The 22,764-nt window shown below is 36.8% G+C and overlaps 1 protein-coding gene and 1 pseudogene across 1 annotated transcript in view; both read right to left on the bottom strand.

The window, feature by feature from the left end:
• The window catches only part of PKHD1L1 (PKHD1 like 1), a 156,303-nt gene that overhangs the window by 70,391 nt on the left and 63,148 nt on the right, over positions 1-22,764 (bottom strand). Inside the window, exons 32-46 of the mRNA XM_045078054.1 lie at positions 22,524-22,719; positions 20,488-20,630; positions 19,501-19,605; positions 18,439-18,627; positions 17,503-17,673; positions 16,758-16,981; positions 14,765-15,749; positions 11,582-11,830; positions 10,713-10,862; positions 8,749-8,923; positions 7,607-7,763; positions 6,411-6,567; positions 5,094-5,173; positions 3,879-4,008; positions 3,053-3,182 (exon numbers count right to left, since the gene is read on the bottom strand). Coding sequence (XP_044933989.1) covers positions 3,053-3,182; positions 3,879-4,008; positions 5,094-5,173; positions 6,411-6,567; positions 7,607-7,763; positions 8,749-8,923; positions 10,713-10,862; positions 11,582-11,830; positions 14,765-15,749; positions 16,758-16,981; positions 17,503-17,673; positions 18,439-18,627; positions 19,501-19,605; positions 20,488-20,630; positions 22,524-22,719 — 3,241 coding nt within the window. The remainder of the gene's footprint in view (positions 1-3,052; positions 3,183-3,878; positions 4,009-5,093; positions 5,174-6,410; positions 6,568-7,606; positions 7,764-8,748; positions 8,924-10,712; positions 10,863-11,581; positions 11,831-14,764; positions 15,750-16,757; positions 16,982-17,502; positions 17,674-18,438; positions 18,628-19,500; positions 19,606-20,487; positions 20,631-22,523; positions 22,720-22,764) is intronic.
• Positions 162-703, bottom strand: LOC101673553 (annotated as a pseudogene).

Raw genomic sequence — 22,764 nt, 5'->3', positions numbered from 1 at the left:
TGGTGATGGGTAGGCAATGAAGGATGCTGGTTGTCAGAAAGTCACCGAGAAAGTTTTTGTGAAGATCGAAATTGGACTATAGGGGTTTAAGGGAAAAAAATGGATAACAAAAATGCAATGAAAAAATGGACATAATATTAGGCAATTTTTTTCCATATTCATTATTTTTAATGTCCAGCGTTTATAATACGAGGGCCAGAGCTCTTTCCCCACCTCAAGTTTATAAGTTTTCGATTGGCTTGTGAGGCCAATAGGGATACTTCTTGTCTAATTTGGTTTCTGGGAAGGCTTCACTCAGGTCCTCAATGGTCATCTGATCAAACGGAATTATGTTCCTTAGCTTCTCCAGCTGTTTTTCGTATGCCACAATCCTGGCCTTTGAGAGAGACAAAAACTCAGCACAACTTTTCACATCTTCTTTTTCTTCAGCGTCCACCTGAACCGTGTATTTATCCTCTGGCACAGGAATCTTCAGTGCATTGAACTTCTTCTCAAAGTCATCTACCAAGCCAGCCTTCGCCACATTGGCCTTGTAGTAAGCCCAGTCGATAGCAGGGGGTTTCTCAGGGAGAGTAGCCAACTTGGAGGTAAGTGTCTCATTCCAAGATTTCAGGGAGTTAGCAATGGCCTTCTGGATTCAGGGTATGATCTCCCCAAAAGCTACCCAGTCAATGGTTTTTAGAGCAAGTTTTCACCCAGCCATCTTGAGATCCTTCACCGACCCCGGCTGCCCAGAGTCCACAGCAGCAAGGAACGGAATTGGATCCAATATTAGGCAATTTAATATATATATTTTTAAAGACAAAATGGGTGGCACAGTCAGTTAAGTGTCTGACTCTTGGCTTTGGTCATGATCTCAGGGTTGTGAGATCAAGCCCTGAGTCAGGCTCCACACTTAGCACAGAGTCTGTTTGTGACTCTCTCTCCTTCTCCCTCTACCCCTTCACTGCCTCTCTCTATTAAAAAAATTAATAATAATAATAATAAATCTTTTTTAAAAATAGAAAGATAAGATGAAAGTGGCTAGAAAGGATAGGAGAATAAAGTTGTTTTTCATGATAGTAAGTGGATGGAGAAACCCACAAGACCTAAAGATCTAGGTAAGGAATTGTGGGGAAAGGAAGCCAGGGGGAGTTGAGGATGAAGGGCACTGGAGCTAAGGGTGTATCAATAGTACAGGATCTCATTGGTGGTATAGAAAAGGGGTTAGGCTCCCAAATTCTCTTGGATTCAGATGATACAGAGATTTCTTTAGAGAAGAAAGTTCTGCAAAGCATCTTTCATGTTGTGTGCACCTAGAAACACTTTTCCTTCCTTTGTAATGATATCTAACATTTATTTTTAATCTAACATTTACATAGCACTTACTTCGAGCCAGTTCTACTCTAAGCACTTATACATACTAACTCATTTAATTCTTACAATAATTCTGAAATAGATACAAAGAGCATTCCAGTTGTCCTGAAGCACAAAGAGCTGAAATGATATGGCTGCAGGACTGTACGTGGTCTTGCTGGAGGTGGACCTAAACTGTCAATTTTAGAAGGAGTATTCTTGGCCACTTACTTTACAATTTCTCAGATACGACTTACAAATGAAATCGTGAACAGCAAGTTAAATTTGGTGGGAAATTTCTTAATTTTTGTTTCTTAAAACTGAATACCCCTCAGCTAAATTCTAAACTTACCCTCTTATTTCATATAGGAAAGCTATAAATGAGAATTCTCTATTCTATTAGTAAGCCCTGTCATTTTGCTGCTTTTTATTTTGCCATTATGTAATTAAAATTTCTTCCAAAGGCAGAAATAAAAGGGCGCTTATAAAGCTAAGTATATATTTAACTCTTCCTAACATCTGCAAGTCTATTTTTAACTTGGAAAATGGCAAACTCAAAATGCCATCTTGAATTTTAATTCTAAATTGAGTCACAACCTTAACATAATTTAGCTGTTTCTTATCATAAATTACTATTTGTTACCTGATAAGAATAACCATATCCAATTTTGCTATTACTCATAATTTGAATAATAAAGCAAAAATAAATCTCCTCTTGCTCTCTTTCCTCACCAATATACTTGGGGTAGCTATGTAACTTTTGTTCCTTTTATTTCTTGCTTGTTAATACATATTATTAAACAGAAATTAAAGGTCATAAGCCATTTCAATTGTAAAATGTCAGACATGTAAAAGGTCATGTTAATCATCACTCATTCTATAATAATTTCTTCTCTTTGATTCGATTCATTACTAACAATCTTACTCCATAGGAACTACTGCCAAGACTGTAAGATATGAAAGAGTTCACTAGCTGCTTTCAACCCCCAATAAAGCTGTTCATTTACATTTTTGCATTCATTAATGGATTTAGCTAAAGCTCTAAGTGAGAAATTTCTTTTTTTATTAATTATTTTCATTAACATATAATGTATTATTTGCCCCAGGGGTACAGGTCTGTGAATCGTCAGGCTTACACATTTCTCAGCACTCACCATAGCACATACCCTCCCTGATGTCTATAACCCCACCACCTTCTCCCTACCCTCCTCCCCCCAGCAATCCTCAATTTCTTTTGTGAGATTAAGAGTCTCTTATGCTTTGTTTCCCTCCCGATTCCATCTTGCTTCATTTTTTTTCCTTCCCTACCCTCCAAACCCTCGGCCCTGCCTCTCAAATTCCTCATGTCAGGGAGATCATATGATAATTGTCTTTCTCGGATTGTAAGTCAGAGATTTCTAAATGACTTTTAATAGCAGAATGCTTTTTTCAAACAAAATCTTATATAAGAATCTACCATGAAAAACATTTCGTTAGTATATATTTTATAGTTCCAAATTTATACTTTTCCTTATTGTAAATTAATCAACAAAAACAACACACTGGTGTTCAACCCAATGTTAACACTTGGCAAACAGGTTCTTGGCTGCTCCTATTTCTTCATTACAGCTTTAAGATTTAAATCAGATAGTTGTGGACCTTCTGAACATCCCTCTTTTACATGGTCTAACAAATCTCTGTCCTAAATGAAGGTGATACCGCCCAGAAGACATCATACCTGTGACCTGTGCTTGCAATCACGATCTTATCTCCTGGCTTCCAAGTTACTCCTTCTTGTAAAATCAAAGTTCTTTCCCCTGCCTTTGCTGTCCGAGCCAGACGAGTCCAGATCACAGACACGGGCAGACCTGGAGCCAACACACACACTGAGTGTTTCTTAAAGATGCACAGTGAGACGAGCTTTATGCATTTTCAGTATTTGCCTGGATTGAATACATTTTGGGAAGGCTCATTTGACCTTAGTATTTTATAACTCTCTCAAAAAAGAAAAAGGAGTATTTAGAATGCTTGCTTTAAAAAAGTAACAGCTAGTTTTATGATAAGATATGTGAGTCTAGAGAACTAAAAAACAAAAAAACAAAAAAACAAAAAACTGCCTGCAGTGATATACTCCACATAAAACAACCTTCTTAATAGGAACATAATATAAATATGGTGTGATACTATTGCTAAAATGGGCAGAGGCCTATTATCTTTGCCACTGTTGATAGAATTCACTTAAATTGGTAATCTAGAGACAAATGAAATGTGTAAATTTCTGAAAATTACATTAGGATGTTTATTTAGCACAAGGCAGGACAACAGTTATCATCATGATAGGGATGTTTATACATTCCAAATTTGTAAGAGTAACAGATTATTGTAATATAGAAGACTTTAATATAAAAAGGATTCACACCATGCTTCCTTTAAATAAGTAACCCTGATACCTCAAACATGACCATAATTGTTTTTATTTGCTGATACCTTTCCAGAATACAGTTATATAAAAGTACAGTTAGCATCTCCTGAACTAATTCCCCAAGTTCTTTTGGCTGCCTTACCATGCAGATCCAGGGTTCCCTCTCGCACAGCCAGAGTTTTGGCACCATATACTGGGAGCTCAGGAGATCGCAGGTGTCCGTGCAAAGTAATGACTGCTCTGTGTTGAAATGGGGATGCTTCTGTCCCAATCTGCAAGGGATTTCACAAGCAGCATTAAAAAAGTTAACAGTAGGAGGTTCCTCAAGATGTTAAAAATAGAGCTACCCTACGACCCAGCAATTGCACTACTGGGTATTTACCCCAAAGATACAGATGTAATAAAAAGAAGGGGCACATGCACCCAAATGTTCATAGCAGCAATGTCCACAATAGCCAAACTGTGGAAGGAGCTGAGATGTCCTTCAACAGATGAATGGATAAAGAAGATGTCGTCCCTATATAATGGAATATTATTCAGCCATCAGAAAGGATAAATATCCACCATTTGCTTTGACATGGATGGAACTAGAGGGGATTATGCTAAGAGAAGTAATCAAGCAGAGGAAGACAATTATCATATGGTTTCACTCATATGCGGATCATAAGCTACAGCACGGAGGACCATAAAGGAAGGGAGGGAAATCTGAAGGGGAAGAAATCAGAGAGGGAGATGAACCATGAGAGACTATGGACCCTGGGAAACAAACCAAGAGTTTCAGTAGGGAGGGGGTAACAAGGTGATGGGTATTAAGGAGGGCATGTGTTGTGATGAACACGGGGTATTACATGCAATTACATGTAAAGAATATTACATCAAAAACTAATGACGTACTATACAGTGGCTAACTGAACATAATAGAAAAAATTTTTTTGAAAGTTAAAACTCAATATCCACAATTCTAACCACTCTAAAATCCTTCTTTCTTTTGAGAAACTTATTGTTCAGTTATCACTACATTCCTTATGAAAGACAGAGCTTAAATTTCTAGACAGCCACATACACTATGTCAGATCTTTGTGAAGAATACTGATTGACTTCAGCCACATCTCAGAACTATTGTTTTTCTGGTTCTATTTAAAATTCTGTTCTATGACAATACACTATTATCTTTCCATTAAAAGCACAAGAATACTCTGGGAAACTTTTCCCCAGAATAAGGATTTTAGACTAATAACAGAGACCTGCATAAAGATAAATTTATGAGAGTTTGTTATAGTATTCATTTTAAACAAGGCATTTTACAAAGAAATGGAGAGAGGTTATTGATGATGATATATAAGGTTCTCTCGTATACCTGAAGAAGGCCTCCATCTGTGATTAGAATATTTTCTGCTTGCAATTCAATGTCAGCTTCATCAAATATTAGAGTCCCACCTATGAACCATATAATTTTGAAATATAACACAAGGAAAATTATCATTAAATAGTATTTATTAAATTATACATAAAAATTTAAATTATTATTCTTATCTTCTTATATTCTTACATTATGCATGCTACTTAACTTCAGCTCTTTGGCAACATAAAGTATAAAAACTTTACATAAGACTCAGGAGTTAACAGATAATTTTCCCTTGATCATTGCTATTTTCAGTGTTTTTAAAGAGTTCAGCTACACGAATTAAAGTTCTATAAACACAGAGCCTCAAAATATAAATTAAGAAAAAAAACAGTTAAAATGATAAAATGCACTTTTTATATAAATCACTGTAATGCTGACATTACTTCTGCACTTTTATCCACTAATCTACACTAGCAACACCCATAGCCTGATCGGCATTATTAAAGAATGTGCTAAGATATATTCTTATGAGACTGATGTAAGTTTGTGCACAGGAGAACTTTACTTGCCCAAACGTCCTGTAGTTAATAACTTCAAATGACTGAAACATTGTTATCTCAGAAGTTAAAACAAAAACAAAACATAAAGGTCTTTGAGCAGCTAAAACCATTACAGCAAACTTTACACATGAAAGACCAAAGTGTTTCATGCTTGCCAATCATTATTGCTTTTACATGCAATTATACCAGTTCTGCTTATTTAGTCTTTTTAGCAATAACAGAACACCAAGAAGCAGAGAGAACACCAGCTAATGAAAGCATGTTCAAAGGTAAAGGTGAGAACCACAACTGGCATCCAATGGGAGTCAGAGGGTCATTTAGTATAAAATTTAACAAATCTCCATAATTTTATAAGCCCTGGGGCCCACTATACCAGTCTTTTTCTAAGTGGGAAATACTGTTCAGTTATAACCCACCACATGTAAAGAGGCACACACACACAGGCACGCATTATTATTTTTTTTGACACACATTATTTTTAAAGCAAACGTTTCATAAAACATTTAATTTTAAAAGATGCTTACCCATAAAAATGCAAGACACACTGACATTTTTCTTTTCTATTTCCTTAAAAGATTCTGCTTACAACACACTAAATAACTGCATACTTCAAACAGATTCTAATGCTCAGTTTAAAGAACACAATACTACACATTGCATTGAAAGCCTCATACCAGTATGGATTTTCCTAATCACGAGTTTTAGTTAAATTTACTTCACAAAAATATGCCATAGTCAGAATCTAACAAGCAGACTTTCAGAAACTTACCCTGAATAAGCAACATTTTCAGAATAGGTGTATTTTGATCCAGCAAAACTGTCTGTCCTTTTGTAATAACAACTAGAGACCCTTCCTCTGGGGGAGACTTTCCTCCCCAGGAGAAGTTGGAGGACCAAGCATCAACATACAGGAAGTCAGAATCATCCTGTAATAAAACATGAGACACTTTTAAATTCAGAGTTTTTATCAGAATTCTTCATTCAAGGATACCTGGGTGGCTCAGTCAGTTAAGTGTCTGCCTGTGCTCAGGTCATGATCCCATGGTCCTGGGATCAAGTCCCACACCAGGCTCCTTGCTCAGTAGGGAGCCTGCTTCTCCCTCTACCTGCCGCTTCCCCCTCCTTGTGCTCACTCTCACTCTGACAAATAAAGTCTTTTTTTTTTTTTTAAAGAAGAATTCTTTTCTTTTTTTAAGATTTTATTTGCTTATTGGACAGAGTGAGAGAGATCACAAGTAGGCAGAGGCAGGCAGAGAGAGAGGGGGAAGCAGGCTCCCTGCTGAGCAGAGAGCCCGATGCAGGGCTCGATCCTAGGACCCTGAGACAACGACCTGAGCTGAAGGCAAAGGCTTAACACACTGAGCCACCCAGGTGCCGCCCAAAAAGAATTTTTCATTCAATTTCTCAAAAATGAAGAAATCTAAACCAGTAAACATTTTCACTAGAGATAAAGTAAAATCTACTTTAAATGTTAGAGCTGCCTACTGGTTTATTTCACAATAGCATAAAGTGAAAAATCAATTACCAGTTGTCCCACAATCTAAAATAATTCAAGATCTAAAATCATAAAATGTTAGCAATAAGCCACAAAAATATGTAACTTCAAATTTAGTATAGTTAGGGGTACCTGGGTGGCTCAGCGGATTAAGACTCTGTCTTCGGCTCAGGTCATGATCTCAGGGTCCTTAGATCAAGCCCCCCCATCGGCTCTCTACTCAGCAGGGAGCCTGCTTCCCCCTCTCTCTCTACCTGCCTCTCTGCCTATTTGTGATCTGTCAAATAAATAAATAAAATCTTTAAAGAAAATAAATTTGGTATAGTTACATCTCAGTTATTTTTTTAGAGACAGTAACAAAGTAAAAAGTCCATTACCAATTACTTTATCTCCCATAAAGATGTTCTATTTTTCCTGCCCCCTACCCCACTTTTCTATTGCTATGGTTACTATACCCAACAGCACTTTACCAGTCTGGCCATGCCAATGCCTCTGATGTTCACACGCACTGGAGCCCACCCTGAAGAGGTGTGGGCACTTGTCATACAGAGGATATATGTCTTGTTGGAATACTCAACATCACATTTCGCTTCAGCTATGGTGATGAGAACATCTTGCATGTTTTCACTGTAAAGAAGAAAGGGGGGAAACAAAAAGATGATGTTGTTTCTCAAATTTCTAGGTCACATTGTCAAACACTATTACTGATACGCCTTATTGCAAAAATAAAGACCTTGCTCTATGATTCGTCAAAGTGCAGACTGAAACTTTTTTCAACAGTAAGACTTCAAAGGATTTGTTGAGAAAAAAGTAAACAAAGAGATTAAGAAGCCAAGAAATAAAACTGTACAAATTAGCAGGCATTCCAGCATTGGAGGATAATTGGCTAGGTTCAATTTATTGAGAGATTCTTTGTTAGTCTCTAAACAGCTACTTTTGTAAGAGACTTTCAGGGATCCTTCTGTTTATGTGATATCCTCACCACATTCAAAGACTTTGGAATTTAAAATCCATGTAAAAATGTAAGCCCAGGGTCCTGAGAAGTTATGTACTTGAGGAATTAAAATTGCCTCCTATGATTTAAATGATGTGGGGTTTTGAAGTCAGTCTTATCCATTTGAAGAATGATGACAGCGCAGTACATAAATTTGAGCCAAATAATGAAAATGTTTGGGAAAAAGGAATCTGGCCATTTATAGTGAAATGGATGTCATGTATGAAGACATGTTCCTTTGACCCAATGAAGCAGACCATGGTTGGTGATGAGATGGTAAGGGAAGCATAACAAGATGTGATTTATTCTTGAGATCTGTCCAGGACTTAGGGCAAGTTATTTAACCTCTCTAATTTCAGTCTCTTAACCCTAAAAGGGGCTAAAAATATCTAAGCGGGTAAGGCAGGAAGTTTCCATGGGGTAAGAAGGTGCCTGACACAGAGTAAGTCCTTGATAAATGTCAGCTGTTGGGACTATGATGTGCCTCAAGCATGACTTTTGAGAGGTGGGTACCCGTTACGCGACCAAATTTAAGCACTGTTCCTGCACATGAGAAAGCAGGACCGTGCGTGAGTTCGCACATACGGCGCACTGATGTATGTGTGTGGAGGACAGTACCTGAAGCCTGATCCTGTGATTGTGAGTCTGGTGCCCCCTGCTGTACTGCCTCTCCTGGGACAGATTTCAGTGACCAGTGGAGTCAGTAACACAGTGTATGTAAAAGGAGTCATGGACTGGAACAAATCCTTCCCATTGACCACACTCACTTCACAGGCTTGCTCGGGTCCTCTGCCTAGGAGAAGAGAATCAAACTGAGGACAGTTCTGCCATCAGGCTTTTATTCATCCCCAAAACTCCCAAACATTTTCTATAATATCTTCCTTTTCCTGAAATCACTCCCAATATACACAGGCTGGGTGTCAAGTAATAAGGATCTCCAGCAATAACCAAAATCATCACAAAGTTCATGTACATTATCAAAGAGGAAAAAACCCCTTAGATCCTCCCTTGAACCTCTTATTGCAGACAATTCTGCAAACTTTCCTGCGTGGGGTTCTAGCCCGAGAAGATCCAACATGGCAAATCAGAGCAGGAAAGGAGGAAGAACTGCTAAGGCATGCACACGACTGTAACGAGGAGTGACAGCTAGAAGCAAGTATGAGACAGAAAAAGCACAGACACCCGGTACGAAAGTGTACAAAGAAGCAGCAGAGCTGGTGTCCCGACAACCCAAAAACCTCGACGAATCTTGGTAGCACTGCTGTATTTCTTTAAAAGTCAACATATAAAGTGACACTCAAATGATAAATAAGTTCATTCACGAAATGTTGCATTTCCTTCCATATTCTTTGTTTAAGAAGTCAGAAAAGAGGGGCCCCGGGTGGTTTAGTCATTAAGTGTCTGCCTTCAGCTCAGGTCATGGTTCCAGGGTCCTGGAATCAAGCCTGGCATTGGGCTTCCTGCTCAGTGAGCCTGCTTCTCCCTCTCCCTCTGCCTGCTGCTTCCCCTGCTTGTGCTCTTTCTTTGTCAAATAAGCGGTGCACTTGGATGGCTCAGTCAGTTAAGTGACTGCCTTCAGCTCATGTCATGATCGCAGGGTCTTGGGATCAAGCCCTGTGTCAGGCTCCCCGCTCAGTGGGGAGTCTGCTTCTCCCTCTCCTTCCTCTTCAGATCCCCAGCCCCCACTCATGCTCTCTCTCTTTCAAATGAATAAATGGAATCTTTTTTTTTAAAAAGTCAGAAAAGAAGTAAAAATGTTTAGAAAAGCTTCAGTACATTTTCTTTAAAAATGCATATAAACCATATCTTTTGTTCACCTAGGGCATTCCTTTAGGTTCTTAAATTTCATTGGACAGTTAAAATTTGTTGTACACGTAAAATGCCAGCTATTTAAACTTCACAAAAACCCAAGAATTAAACGGAAACAGAGGAGTTAGTTTAATGGCTTAGCTGAGATGACGTAATAAGTAGCAAAATAAGATTCCAGGGCCACTGAGAGCCTGGGCTCTTTGTCCACTAAATAATAAGAGTAATAGTAATAACAGCAGCAAATCACACATCATGTTTCAGATATCGTTCCATCCACTTTACATACATTAACTTATTAAATGTCACAATAATCCTATAAAGTAGGCAAAAGTGATCTCACTTCACAGATGAGGGTTAGGACACTGAGGAACAGAGAGGTTGAGTAACCTATCCAAAAACACAGCCTGGATCTGAATCTTGGCCATGCATTAATTAGCAAGGCTTACCCTCATAACCATGACACCATACTATCTTTAATGGGAATTAAGAGTTCAGCAGGAATTAAAAATGTGTTCTCCATTTGGTATACTCTGTGTGATAAACTGAAAAATTCCAATTTATTATAAACAGTTTGACCCAGCCCAAATGTTATGAATCTTGAAAGACATAAAACCCTAAGAAACAAAGTTCTGAAGACATTGTTTAGAACCAAGATAGCCATAAAGGTGATTCAATTGCCCCTCAAAACACAAAAACTTGGAAGAAAAAATTCAGACTCTGATTAAACATTAATCATTTCTCAAAGACTGCCATTCTTTTTTCTGACTACTCACCATCATTATGTGGAATTTTACATAATAGTGCTGTGCGATCAGATTTAAGCCTGTCAACTGCACATTCGGAGCCACACACTAATATAGTTGAGGTTTGTGGATTAAACCCAGTACCGGTCACAGTCATGGTCTGACCACCACCAAAGCTCCCTAGTGAAGATATACAAGAGGGAAAAACATAGCTAATGAAAAGAAAATCTCCTCTGCATATTTGTTTTAAAACCTGAAATGGAAGTAAGTTACCCTAAATGAAACAATTTTTAGAACTGAAGTCATATAGCATATTACACTGTACTATATTAATGCAACAGAATGTCTTCTGATTGTAGTATTCTAAAACATTTGCTGAATAAATGTTACATCCCATCATTTATTTAAACTAATTCTAGGAGCTAAAACTTTATTTAAGAGAGATGTTAAAAGGAATTTCAGAGTAGTCAAAACATAAACATAAAATTACTATTTAATTAGGGGTACATTGGTTATCCTTTCTTAAGGTTTTTACCACTAAAATAATTTTCAAATAGAAAAAATGCCTATCTTTATTTGTTACTATAGGCCAGTGATGTCTAAACATGAGTTTATAAAAAAATTTCACATATAATCTGGACATTTTAAGTAGGATTAAATTTGAAGTTAATCATGTAACACTAAGAGAAATATAGGTCATTAGTAAATATTTCAACAAGGTTCATTGATACACATGCATGCTTATTTGATACATAAATAAAAATATTTTTAATATTTATATTTTTAATATTATAGTTATAGGAGCTACAAATTTTAACAGTGTTTGAAGAATTTTTTTTTCTAAATAAGGTTAAGTGTTTACTGAAATAATACAGAATATTTACATTATTTGTACCTACCTTGGCTTGGGTGAATACTTTGAATAGTAAGTGGGTACTCAAAGACAACTGTGGACACAGCAAAGCCTTTTGTCTTATGATGCATTGTAACAGGGAAAGTGCCCCCGGCATGATCTTCAGTGTCGCACTGCAATACACTGTCATTGACCATGGTTACATTACACGGAAGCGTGTCTATCATCACCAAAATGTCCAAGAGATTGGTACCAAAATTAGATCCAGTTATTTGAATTTTGGTTCCTGGTGGACCTTTAAAAAAAAAAAAAGCAAACAATATATCTAAATTCTAGTTCTTATACATGCATTTATAGATATACCTAATTACTCTCATAAACAAAATAATATCCAGTATTGCAAAGCTAATATAAGTTTAGCAAAACACAGAGTTTAGCTATACCACATGTTATAATCTATAGCATATTTACAGTAAGTTATCTCAACATTCATTATTTCCCAGCCCTTCTGACCATTGCACTGCATTGTTATTCTACTCTTATTGTTAATGTTAGTTCAGGCTAGTGGGGAAGAGGAAAAATGGGAAGAGAGACGAATTGGAATCCAGAAGTATGACTGTCTCAGCAGGAGTGATGAGTAGGAGCATATTTTAGGGATGGGGCTTACTATTTTTTATTTTTGGTACTTCCCTGCTATTGGCAACTGTTTTGAGGATAGATTAGTTTTCTTAGATATTTTTAATATATATACTTGATAAATTATGATAGGTAAGTACTTAGATGTAAGATACTATATACAGAAACAAGGAATTAAAGAATTATAAATGAATGTTGATGTTGATGCATTGAATAAATGTACATAGAACAAAGTACTTTAGTTCTTCTGTTACCTTCTTTCCCCCTTTTGACAAAAATGTACTGAGAGCACTAAATACAAAGAAATTTTTTCATAGGTCATCCAAATGAATACCTACATATGTAAATAAGTGAAAAGGTTCAAATCAACACATACCCATACACATACAGGGTCACCAAATAGGTTGATTTTAATTCAAGTGCTAATAGTAAAAGGATCCATATCACTGACCATTGTAAAGAACACTGATGTTTAAATTGTCATTTTTTAAAAATTTTATTTATTTATTTGACAGAGAGAGAGAGATCACAAGTAGGCAGAGAGACAGGTAGAGAGAGAAGGGAAGCAAGCTCCCTGCTGAGCAAAGAGCCTGATATGGTGCTCAGTCCCAGGACCCTGAGATCATGACCTGAGCCAAAGTCAGAGGCTTAACCCACTGAGCCATCCAAGCACCCCTAATTTGTCATTTTAAAGAGCATAGATATTTACGAGATTTTCATTTTAGGAATAGTTTTAAGATATGAGCAAAAATATGTGTCCTTAAATTTTTTAAAATTTATTAACATATAATGTATTATTTGCCCCAGAGGTACAGGTCTGTGAATCATCAGGCTTACACATTCCATAGCATTCACTGTAGCACATCCCCTCCCCAGTGTCCATAACCCAGCCACCCTATCCCTACCCCCTTACCCCCCAGCAAGCCTCAGTTTGTTTCCTGAGATTAAGAGTCTCTTATGGCTTGTCTCTCTCCTGATCCTACCTTGTTTCATTTTTTTCCCTCCCTATTCCTCATGACCCCCGACCCTGCCTCTCAAATTCCTCATATCAGAGAGATCATATGATAATTGTCTTTCTCTGATTGACTTATTTGCTTAGCATAATATCCTCTAGTTCCATCCATGTCATTGCAAAATGGCAAAATTTTGCTTCTTTTGATGGCTGCATAGTATTCCAGTGTGTGTGTGTGTGTGTGTGTGTGTGTATGTGTGTGTGTGTCTGTGTGTGTCTGTGTGTGTATACATATATATACCATAACTTCTTTATCCATTCATCTGTTGATGGACATTTGGTTCTTTCCATAGTTTGGCTATTGTTAGTCCTTAAATTTTTAATTTTGTCTGGCATTTTCACCTTTCAAATGGAAGTGCTGTTCTAAGTGTGATCTATTACCATGTTTCCTTAGTAAATAAAACAGCTCAGTTCTCACTTGTCTGTAAGCCTTGTATCTTCAAATATGTTGTTTGAAAGACACATTCAAAGAAAGAGATGGGGATAGAAATGGTTCATGGAAGGGGAGCCTGGGTGGCTCAGTGGGTTAAGCCTCTGCCTTTGGCTCAGGTCATGATCTCAGGGTCCTGGGATTGAGCCCCACTTCGGGCTCTCTGCTCAGCAGGGAGCCTGCTTCCTCCTCTCTCTCTGCCTGCCTCTCTGCCTAATTGTGATCTCTGTCAAATAAATAAATAAATAAAATCTTAAAAAAAAAAAGAAATGGTTCATGGAAATAAAAACATATGCCAATATCTAGTTTGCCCTTTGCAAAGATTACAAATATATGGGGTGTAACTATGTCTTTGCTATTATTCATGATTATCAGAAGTAGCATAGAATAATGACACAAGAAGACATCTTAATCTGTTCTCAGCTTAGAAAAACAAGTTATGTTAAATCATTAAGTAAATCTTATTTCATAATACTTTTTTTCTATCTGGATGGGCCAATTACCTCCTTTAAAAGAACTCTCTTAAATTAATAAGTTAGCATCCAATTGTAGTTTTATGGAAATGAGATATACAGAAAAATTCTCAACGTTTAATAACCTACATCTGAATTTTAACAGTTGTTTTCTATGCCATATCAACATTAATGACATAAATTAATTATCAATTTTAATTCATAGATATCCATCTATTTCTTCCTCATTTTGAAATTTAGATCAAAGGGCGCCTGGGTGGCCTCTGCCTTCGGCTCAGGTTCTGGGATTCCAGGGTCCTGAGATTGAGCCCCATATTGGGCTCTCTGCTCCGCAGGGAGCCTGCTTCCTCCTCTCTCTGCCTGCCTTTCTGCCTACTTGTGATCTCTGTCTGTCAAATAAATAAATAAAATATTTAAAAAAAAGAAATTTAGATCAAGTTAATGGGGATTTTGTTTCAAAATAGAAGTTGGAATTTAACTAAAAATTTTATGCCAAGAATGTGCAAAAAATAATCACAAAATGGAAACTACACAGAAAAATCCCATGTATTAACTGGGTTAAATGGATTGTCTGAAAACACATTTTAATAATCATTTATAAACATTATTTTAATTCTACACTAATAAATATTACTGATAATAACATATTGAGACAACATATGGAAAGTATTGGAGTACCTGTATTTGGGACAAGTTCTCTGAGAAGTGGAGTATTTTCTAAGGCATACGTAAATGACAGAGGTGGATAAGCAACTGCATTAACAAAGATCTTCACACTGGCCCTTCCAGCCATCCCTGCTGGGGTATAGCAGTGGACTTCACTGGAGTTGACAGAAATAATTTCACAAGGTTCATCCCCAACAGTGACTGTGGTGTTGCCTGGGTAGAAGCCATTTCCTGTGATCACCAACGTAGTTCCACCAGCAATGCTTCCAGAAGCTGGTGTGACAGACGCTACTGCGGGGCTGCTAACAGTAAGGTTTCCCAGAGCCAAGCCTTTACTTCCCACCACAACACTAAGAGAATGAAGACCAGCTGGGAGAGGACTCACAAGAACAGTGATATTTTTTTCATTAACATCTATTGCTCCGAACTGTTGGTCTCCAATGAAAACAGCAATGTCCTCCAAGATGGTGCCAAAACCTTCTCCTTCAATAAGAACCTTGACAGGTCCTTCGATAGAGTTTGGGAAGATTCTTGTTACTACAGCAGTGATGCTTTCTAAGTAGGAAAAGCTGCAGTTCCCCTGACACTGAGCAGGCACTCCATGTACCAGAAGATCCACTTTGACGAGCTGTTGGGGAGCAGGAGACGTTTCACACTCAATGGCTGTGTAATTCACTGAGAGAACTTTACACGGAAAATGACCCATGAAGACTTCTATACCCGCAGAAGAAGCTGCAAACCCAGAGCCTTTTATGGTCACTCTTGTCAGTCCTGCAGTTGATCCTGCATATGGCAACACCATGTCGATGTTTGGCAAAAGTACAAACCGCCTATCAAATTCATTGGGCAGCGTGTTGATAGCCATGCCCAGGTTGTAGACCATTAATGTGACAATTTCCCTGACGCCAACATCCATTGAGTTCTGAGGGTCAATACGACATATAATGGAATTGTCACTACTTTCTTCTACAATACACGGGTAGCTACCAATTGTAACCTAAAAGTAAAATGAATATGGAAACAAGTCAATACCATTACTCTAGTGTGAACTTAAATTTTATATTAACAACGAAATTTAAAAAATTTGATCTAGTGCAAACTTTTTTATTCATAAAAATAATTTTATGAATAAAATTATTTTTATAAAATAAAATAAAATAATTATTTATTATTATAAATAATTATTTATTATTTTATAATAATCTCTTGGATTAATCTTAAACCTAAATTATGGCCACATGTGAATGTTCATAGCTACATTATTCATAACAGTCCAAAAGATGAAAACAATCTCAATGCCCATGACTAGTAAATGGATGAATACGATATGTCTGTTATATAATGGAATATTATTTAGCCATAAAAAGAAATGAAGTACAGAAGGGAGAGGTTGGGGGATGGGTATTGAGGAGGGCACGTGTTATGATGAGCCCTGGGTGTTATACGCAACTGATGAATCATTGAACACCACATCAAAACCTAATGAGGTACTACATGCTGCTATAGAAAAAATACTTAGGTGTTATAGGAAATTATTCTTCATTATGCCAGGAGCTGCTGAATGCATAAAAAAAAAAAAAAGAAAGAAAGAAAGAAAGTAAGTACTGATAAGCATGGAACGACACGGCTAAACCTTGAAAACATTATGTTTAGTGAATAAAGTTGGTCACACATGACCACACATATTATTCAGTTTCTAAGAAAGTCCAGAATGGGCAAACCCATAAAGACAGAAAGTATATAAGTATATTAGTGGTTATTTAGGTCTGGGATGGTTGAAGAGATTGATGGTAATGTCTAAGGGTTGGGGTTACTTTCTGAATGTGGAGATGGATACACAACTCTGTGAATATAGGAAAGGCCACCAAACTGTGCACCTTGATGGGTGAACTGTATGGCATATGACTCATACTGTGATAAAGCTGTTAGAAATGAAACTATGAGGTTATGCATGAAACATTTTATTGAGTATATGGTAGTAAAAAGGAGATCTTTACCTACTTACCTTATTAGCACATGTGAGATTACTAAAGCCACGTCCAGTAATTGTTACCAATTCATTCAGTGTTCCAGAAGATGGATTAATGTTGTTTATAGTTGGTGAAAAACAACTTGAAAGCTCAAAGACCAAACCGTCTGAATTTTTAACCCTGGTATTGTTCGGGCCACACAAGGGTTCTGTTGCTAGGCAGCCTGTCACAGAGCTCCCCAAGTGCAAATTCACAGGTCCTGTAAGTCATGGATAATATTCTAAAACAAGAACTGTTTTCAAACTACATTACTCTTTATTTTAATGATGGTGGTTTATAGTCTGTTAAAAATTTTTTTGGTTTTGTCTGAATGACAAGAGGGACTCAGGCAGTACATAGGTGGTAAAGAGAGAAGAGTGAATATAAAAATTAATTTATTTTTCGATTTGTCTAAGCCAGGTCCTATGGGAAAAACAAAACAATAACATCATCTCACATTTTGATATATTTTGAGGGGCACATACAGAGTGTCAAAATTTCTTCACGCTACATCTCATCTGAGGCACAGAAGGATTCTGGGAGAATGGCAGGACAACATTAACATGGGCCTCATTTTATAGAACAGATTCTAGCCTCAGAACTGTCCAGGTCTATCCAAGGTCATATGGCTGGTCAGAGACAGAGGCAGGGTTATACCTAGTCATCTGCTTCCTACTCCAAAAAGGTCACATACACCCTAGGTCACAGGAGTAACAGGGTTTCCCTCTTTCACCCTCTTACCCTGATCATATGTGGCTTCAGTGCTACCCACAAACAGGTGCAGGGGAATGTGCCTGGTTTCAGCTGGTGAAACATTAATGACTCCTTGGAGAAAAATGGAGTGAGCCTCATCAACGTATCCGCTGCTGTAATAACGGATTCCAGGTGAAGTAAACTGGTAAGAAAATGAACCTGCCAAAAAATAAGATTGTATGTAATAAACACAAGCAATTAATACAGCCTCTAATAAAAATTTCAAGTGACCCTAAACACAGGCAGGTGACAGGATTCTTATTTTTCATGCACGTGATATTCTGACAGGAAGTAGTAAAGAAATGACTCACTGACTGTATAAGAACTATCTTCTGTAATGAAATTACATTCCAGGAAGACAAGATCCAGCATTAGTTTTTCTAGAAAATCATATCCAGTCTGGCATAACTCACCACATTTTAAAGAAAACTTCAACATGCAGTGAAAAACAAACAATACTTTGATTTCATGAGAAAAAATTAAAACTGCTATAAATATAGAACTAAACATACAGTCTACCAGGCACACTTTCACTGAGTTGTCTTAGGAGAAATACTAATTTGCTGATTCCAATCAGTTGAAGTTCGTTACTTGCTACCAAGTTGGTATGATTAAAACACATACTCCAGTTTTCTTTGTATTTTGCTTATTTTGATATTTTTTTAATTGGTTGATTATTCCAGAATAAATAAAGACATTTCTGAATCAGAACTCATCTCTGATTTATAAAATCCCTTGCTTACATTCATTTATAATATTTTTATAAATGTGCAACACTTTTACTATAGTAATAAAATGCCAACTAAATTATTTGTGTATTTATACATATCATTTATGCAAAAGTATTTTAAATCGGAACAATATCTTTTTATTATATCCAGGAAAGAGAATCATGACACAAAATGCAACAAAATTGAAACATACCTGAGACAGATTTTTCTCTTCCATTTGTAAATCCTTTGCCATCATAAATTACACTTCCAGGACTGGATACAGAGAAAACCCTATATCCTATTCCCTGAAGAAATGGATGGGCTTGCCAGTGCCACGTCACTGTGTCTCCCACAGATACGTTTAAGACTGATGGTGACCAGGCATAACCTAATCCATGTACTGGAAGCAAGAATTGAGACATATTTATTTTTTTTAAAAAAGGAAAAGGAATAAAAGTTCTTAATAATTATCTTTGAAAGTATGGCATTCTAAATTTTTATGTGCATAATTGAAACATATAACAAAAATAAGCAGAAATAATGGAAAGTAAGATAATGAGAAGCTAAGGAAAAAAATTAATCACACACCTTCAACACTGATGATCAAGAGACAATTTGAAAAAAAAAGTTGGAAAGTCAATAGGCAAGTTGTTCAGAAATATCACATGGAATATCTTTTAAAGCTGTGATCAATTCTTTTTTTTTTTAAAGATTTTATTTATTTATTTGAGAGAGAGACAGTGAGAGAGAGCATGAGCAAGGAGAAGGTCAGAGGGAGAAGCAGACTCCGCATGGAGCTAGGAGCCCGATGTGGGACTTGATCCCAGGACTCCGGGATCATGACCCGAGCCGAAGGCAGTCGTCCAACCAACTGAGCCACCCAGGCGTCCCAATTCTTTAAACATAAGAATTTTCTCAGGAATAGAGGTATACCAAAATCTATATAACTTCAATTTGAATATTTATTTAGAAACCCATGGCTAATAACAAACTACCATAATTTGGGAAGTGCCATACTGCAATGAAACTTAATGGCAATTTCTCAACTTGCAAATTGCTGTCTAGCAATTTAGACTCAAGTCTACCCTTGATTCATTCTATATATGCATCCTGATGTCAAGGAAAGAAATTAGAGACAAACTATTGACAAATCATAGAAAGACATAGCAACAGTTTTTCCTCCGAATATTTGAAGTATTAAATAAACAAAAATAAAATCAATTTCAGGGTAAAGTGCTTCCATTATTTATAATATATAAATGTTGGCTAATACCTGAATCTTCTCCAGTATTGGTAATCCTGAATGTATTCCCTGTTGAATGAAGAATACATTTTATGGCATTTTCTGATGATGAAATCACATCACAAGGGAAGGGCCCTAGAAAGAAATAAGATAGGGGAAAAAATTTTTCTCAAATATTTTTTGTAAAATGTAGAGATGAATTATAATCAGTAAACAGTTAAGGCCCTGCATGGGGCACCTGGATGGCTCAGTCAGTTAAGCCTCTGCCTTTGGCTCCAGTCATGATCCTGGGGTTCTGGGATCAAGTCCCACATTGGGCTCCCTGTTTGGTGAGGAGTCTACTTCTCCCTCTCCCTCTGTCTATCCCTACTGCTCATGCTTCTTTCTCTCTTTTTCTTACTCGCTCTCTAATAAATAAAATCTAAAAAAAAAAAAAAACCAAACCCAAAAACTATTAAGGTCCTGCAAAACCCCCCATTATCAGGCAGAATCTTTAACACTTTTCTGATAGTTATCATCTTTGAGTACTGATTATTTTTAGAACAGAGACTTTTCTTTTAAAAGTGTTTTATAGATATCAAATATAAATATTTATTTATTGAAATCAAAAGCAGCTATTCAATTTCTCTTTACAACCTTAACCAAAGACACTTAACCTTTTATACATTAATAGCAAAATAAAGCTTCCATGATTGAGAGCATTGTGTAAAAACTCAGCATCTAAAAACACGTCTTTTATTTTATTCTTTATTTTTTTTAAGAGCTTATTTACTTATTTTTGTGAGAGAGAGAGAGTGAGCACACATGGTAGGGGAGGGGTCGGGGGAAGGGAAGAGGGGCAGAGGGAGAAGCAGGCTCCCCACTGAGCAAGGAGTCCCATGTGGGACTCAATCCCAGGGTCCTGGATCATGACCTGAGTCAAAGGCAGACGCTTAATCAACTGAGCCACCCAGGTGTCCTAAGCACATCTTCTAAAGAGAAAAAAATGATAACACCCTTCTGTGAGGGTGCTCTTACCTAAAAGCACTGTGTTCTCAGTTGGTATCGTACTGAACCCCAAACCCATTATAGTGATTTCAGTTCCACCATATAAAGAGCCTCTCTGTGGAAACATGGCAGTCACTTCCAAAATATACTGTATAGAAGCATTTAACTTGTCCCTGAAAAAAAAATATATTAATAGATGTTTCAATGAGCTTTCCATGAGGTCCTATTGTTAAATTCTTATTGGATATGATTTATTTAGGAAGAGGAAGTAGTTGAATATTTAATTAGACATTACTTTTTTGAACTAGATAATCTGATAATTAGCATGACCTTAATTTGGTTGGATGGTATCTGTGTGTATATATTTAATAGCAACATATATTGTATAAGTAACAATGTACTACATATAAGAATAATACATAATAATAGTTTTTCCCTAACAATGAAAATTAAATTTCTGAAAATCCCATGGCAAGAAAAATTTGAGATGGAGAATTGTAAAATATTATGAGAAAGATACGGTTATGAGAACCCAGGTCACAAGAAAAATATGATGTCCTTTAAGATATTTTATATATTCATTAGTGTAAACCATAAAGGATGCCTTATCTATGAGCATAGAGATGAAATTCCACACATTTTATATAAGAAATAAAAGTTTTGTGCAACTAATTTGAGTTTATTATTCTATGTATGTTGGAGACCTGTCATGATCTCCCAACCCACTATTTCAGTGAGAGAATTTAAAATTTATTTTGTCTTGTTACAGTCAATGTGTTTGCCAGGAGGCCATCAAAATGAACAGTGCCTTTCTGACCTGATATTTAGAGTAGAATCCTACAACCTAGCTCTCATCGTAAGTAAAATGAGTCTTTGTGCTAACTTTTATTTCACTTTCTCAGCATAACTGAGTTTGTATTTCTTCAACCGTCACTGAAATATCCCAGTTTTATATGCTGTCAATTCCGTTCATTATCTCCATCATGCCAGAGCACAAACAACAGCTCTTCTAGAACCCAAGTGAACTCTGCCCTGTGAATTGAAGAGGGATGGAGCTCTGGGCTTCATAGTTACTGTCGCTCACAGTCCTTCCCCTCAAGATTCTGCTGTAATAATCCCTCCTATTCTGATGTCAGGTGTACCTGCCTTTTTTTTTTTAATCCCTAAATTTCAGTTTCATCATTTTCTAAGTATTCTAAACCAATACTTTCCTGATGCCAGAACTAAAATATTACTAAAATTTTGGCAAACAGTTTCTGGGAAGAAAATACTGAACAGTTACCTAAAGGAAACAAGTGGAGAAGGAGTCTATCTTTTTCTTTATGGGCATTTCCTACCCATTTCTTGGCTTAACTGTCACCTTTTAGAGAACACTTTTCTGTCCCTTAGGAAAAGTTAGTGCTCTTTGTTATACGCTCTTACAGACCTGCTACCTCTTCCTCATAGTCTTTTTCACACTTATAATTAAGTTACTGATATAATCTTCTGTTTGAAATCTGCCTCCCCAACAAAACCGTGGGCATTACTCACAGCAGAGGACAAGTCCCTCTTATTCTTCACAGCAAATCCAGCACCAAGCAAGTGCCTGCCCCTTACTAACTGCTTGGTAAGAGTTTCCAGAATGAATGAAAAGCATGTGATATATACATAAACCCAGTTCCACAGAGAATCTTACAACCTAACCTGAATGGCATTGGTCTCAAAACAAAGCACATACTGGGGGGAGGGGTTTGGGAGAAGGGGGTGGGGTTATGGACACTGGGGAGGGTATGTGCTTTGGTGAGTGCTGTGAAGTGTGTAAACCTGGTGATTCACAGACCTGTACCCCTGGGGATAAAAATATATGTTTATAAAAAAATAAAAAATTAAAAAACAAACAAACAACAACAAAAAAAACAAAGCACATATTGCGCTGTATGGGATATTCTCAGAACACTTTGCAAAAGGAGATGTAGATAGGTGGAAAAAGCAACTGAAATATTATAAAGTTAATGACTCTTTTCTTATCCCCAAACCGTTAAGCCCATATGGTCTACAACTCTTCAAGTTTATGATCATTACTATACCTTGTTGAGGCAAAGCCCCAGTTTCTGACTTCTACATAGATATCATGTTTTCCAGGAGACAACTTGGGCAAAAGACATCTAATATCTGTTAAATTCCACTGGAAAATCTGGCAGGGTTTTCCTCCGACATATACCTCCACCTTCTGTGTGAGTTCATTTCCAAAGTTATAACCCTTAATTGTTAAATTAACTTCTCCTATTATTTTAAAAGAGAATAAAAGTTTTTTTTTATAAGAGGATT

Source organism: Mustela putorius, unplaced genomic scaffold (assembly GCF_011764305.1).
Source record: "Mustela putorius furo isolate JIRA1106 unplaced genomic scaffold, ASM1176430v1.1 tig00000228_pilon_pilon_pilon, whole genome shotgun sequence".
NCBI lineage: Eukaryota > Metazoa > Chordata > Mammalia > Carnivora > Mustelidae > Mustela > Mustela putorius.
Note: the sequence above shows the minus strand (reverse complement) of the source record. Positions and strands in the feature narration are given on the sequence as shown.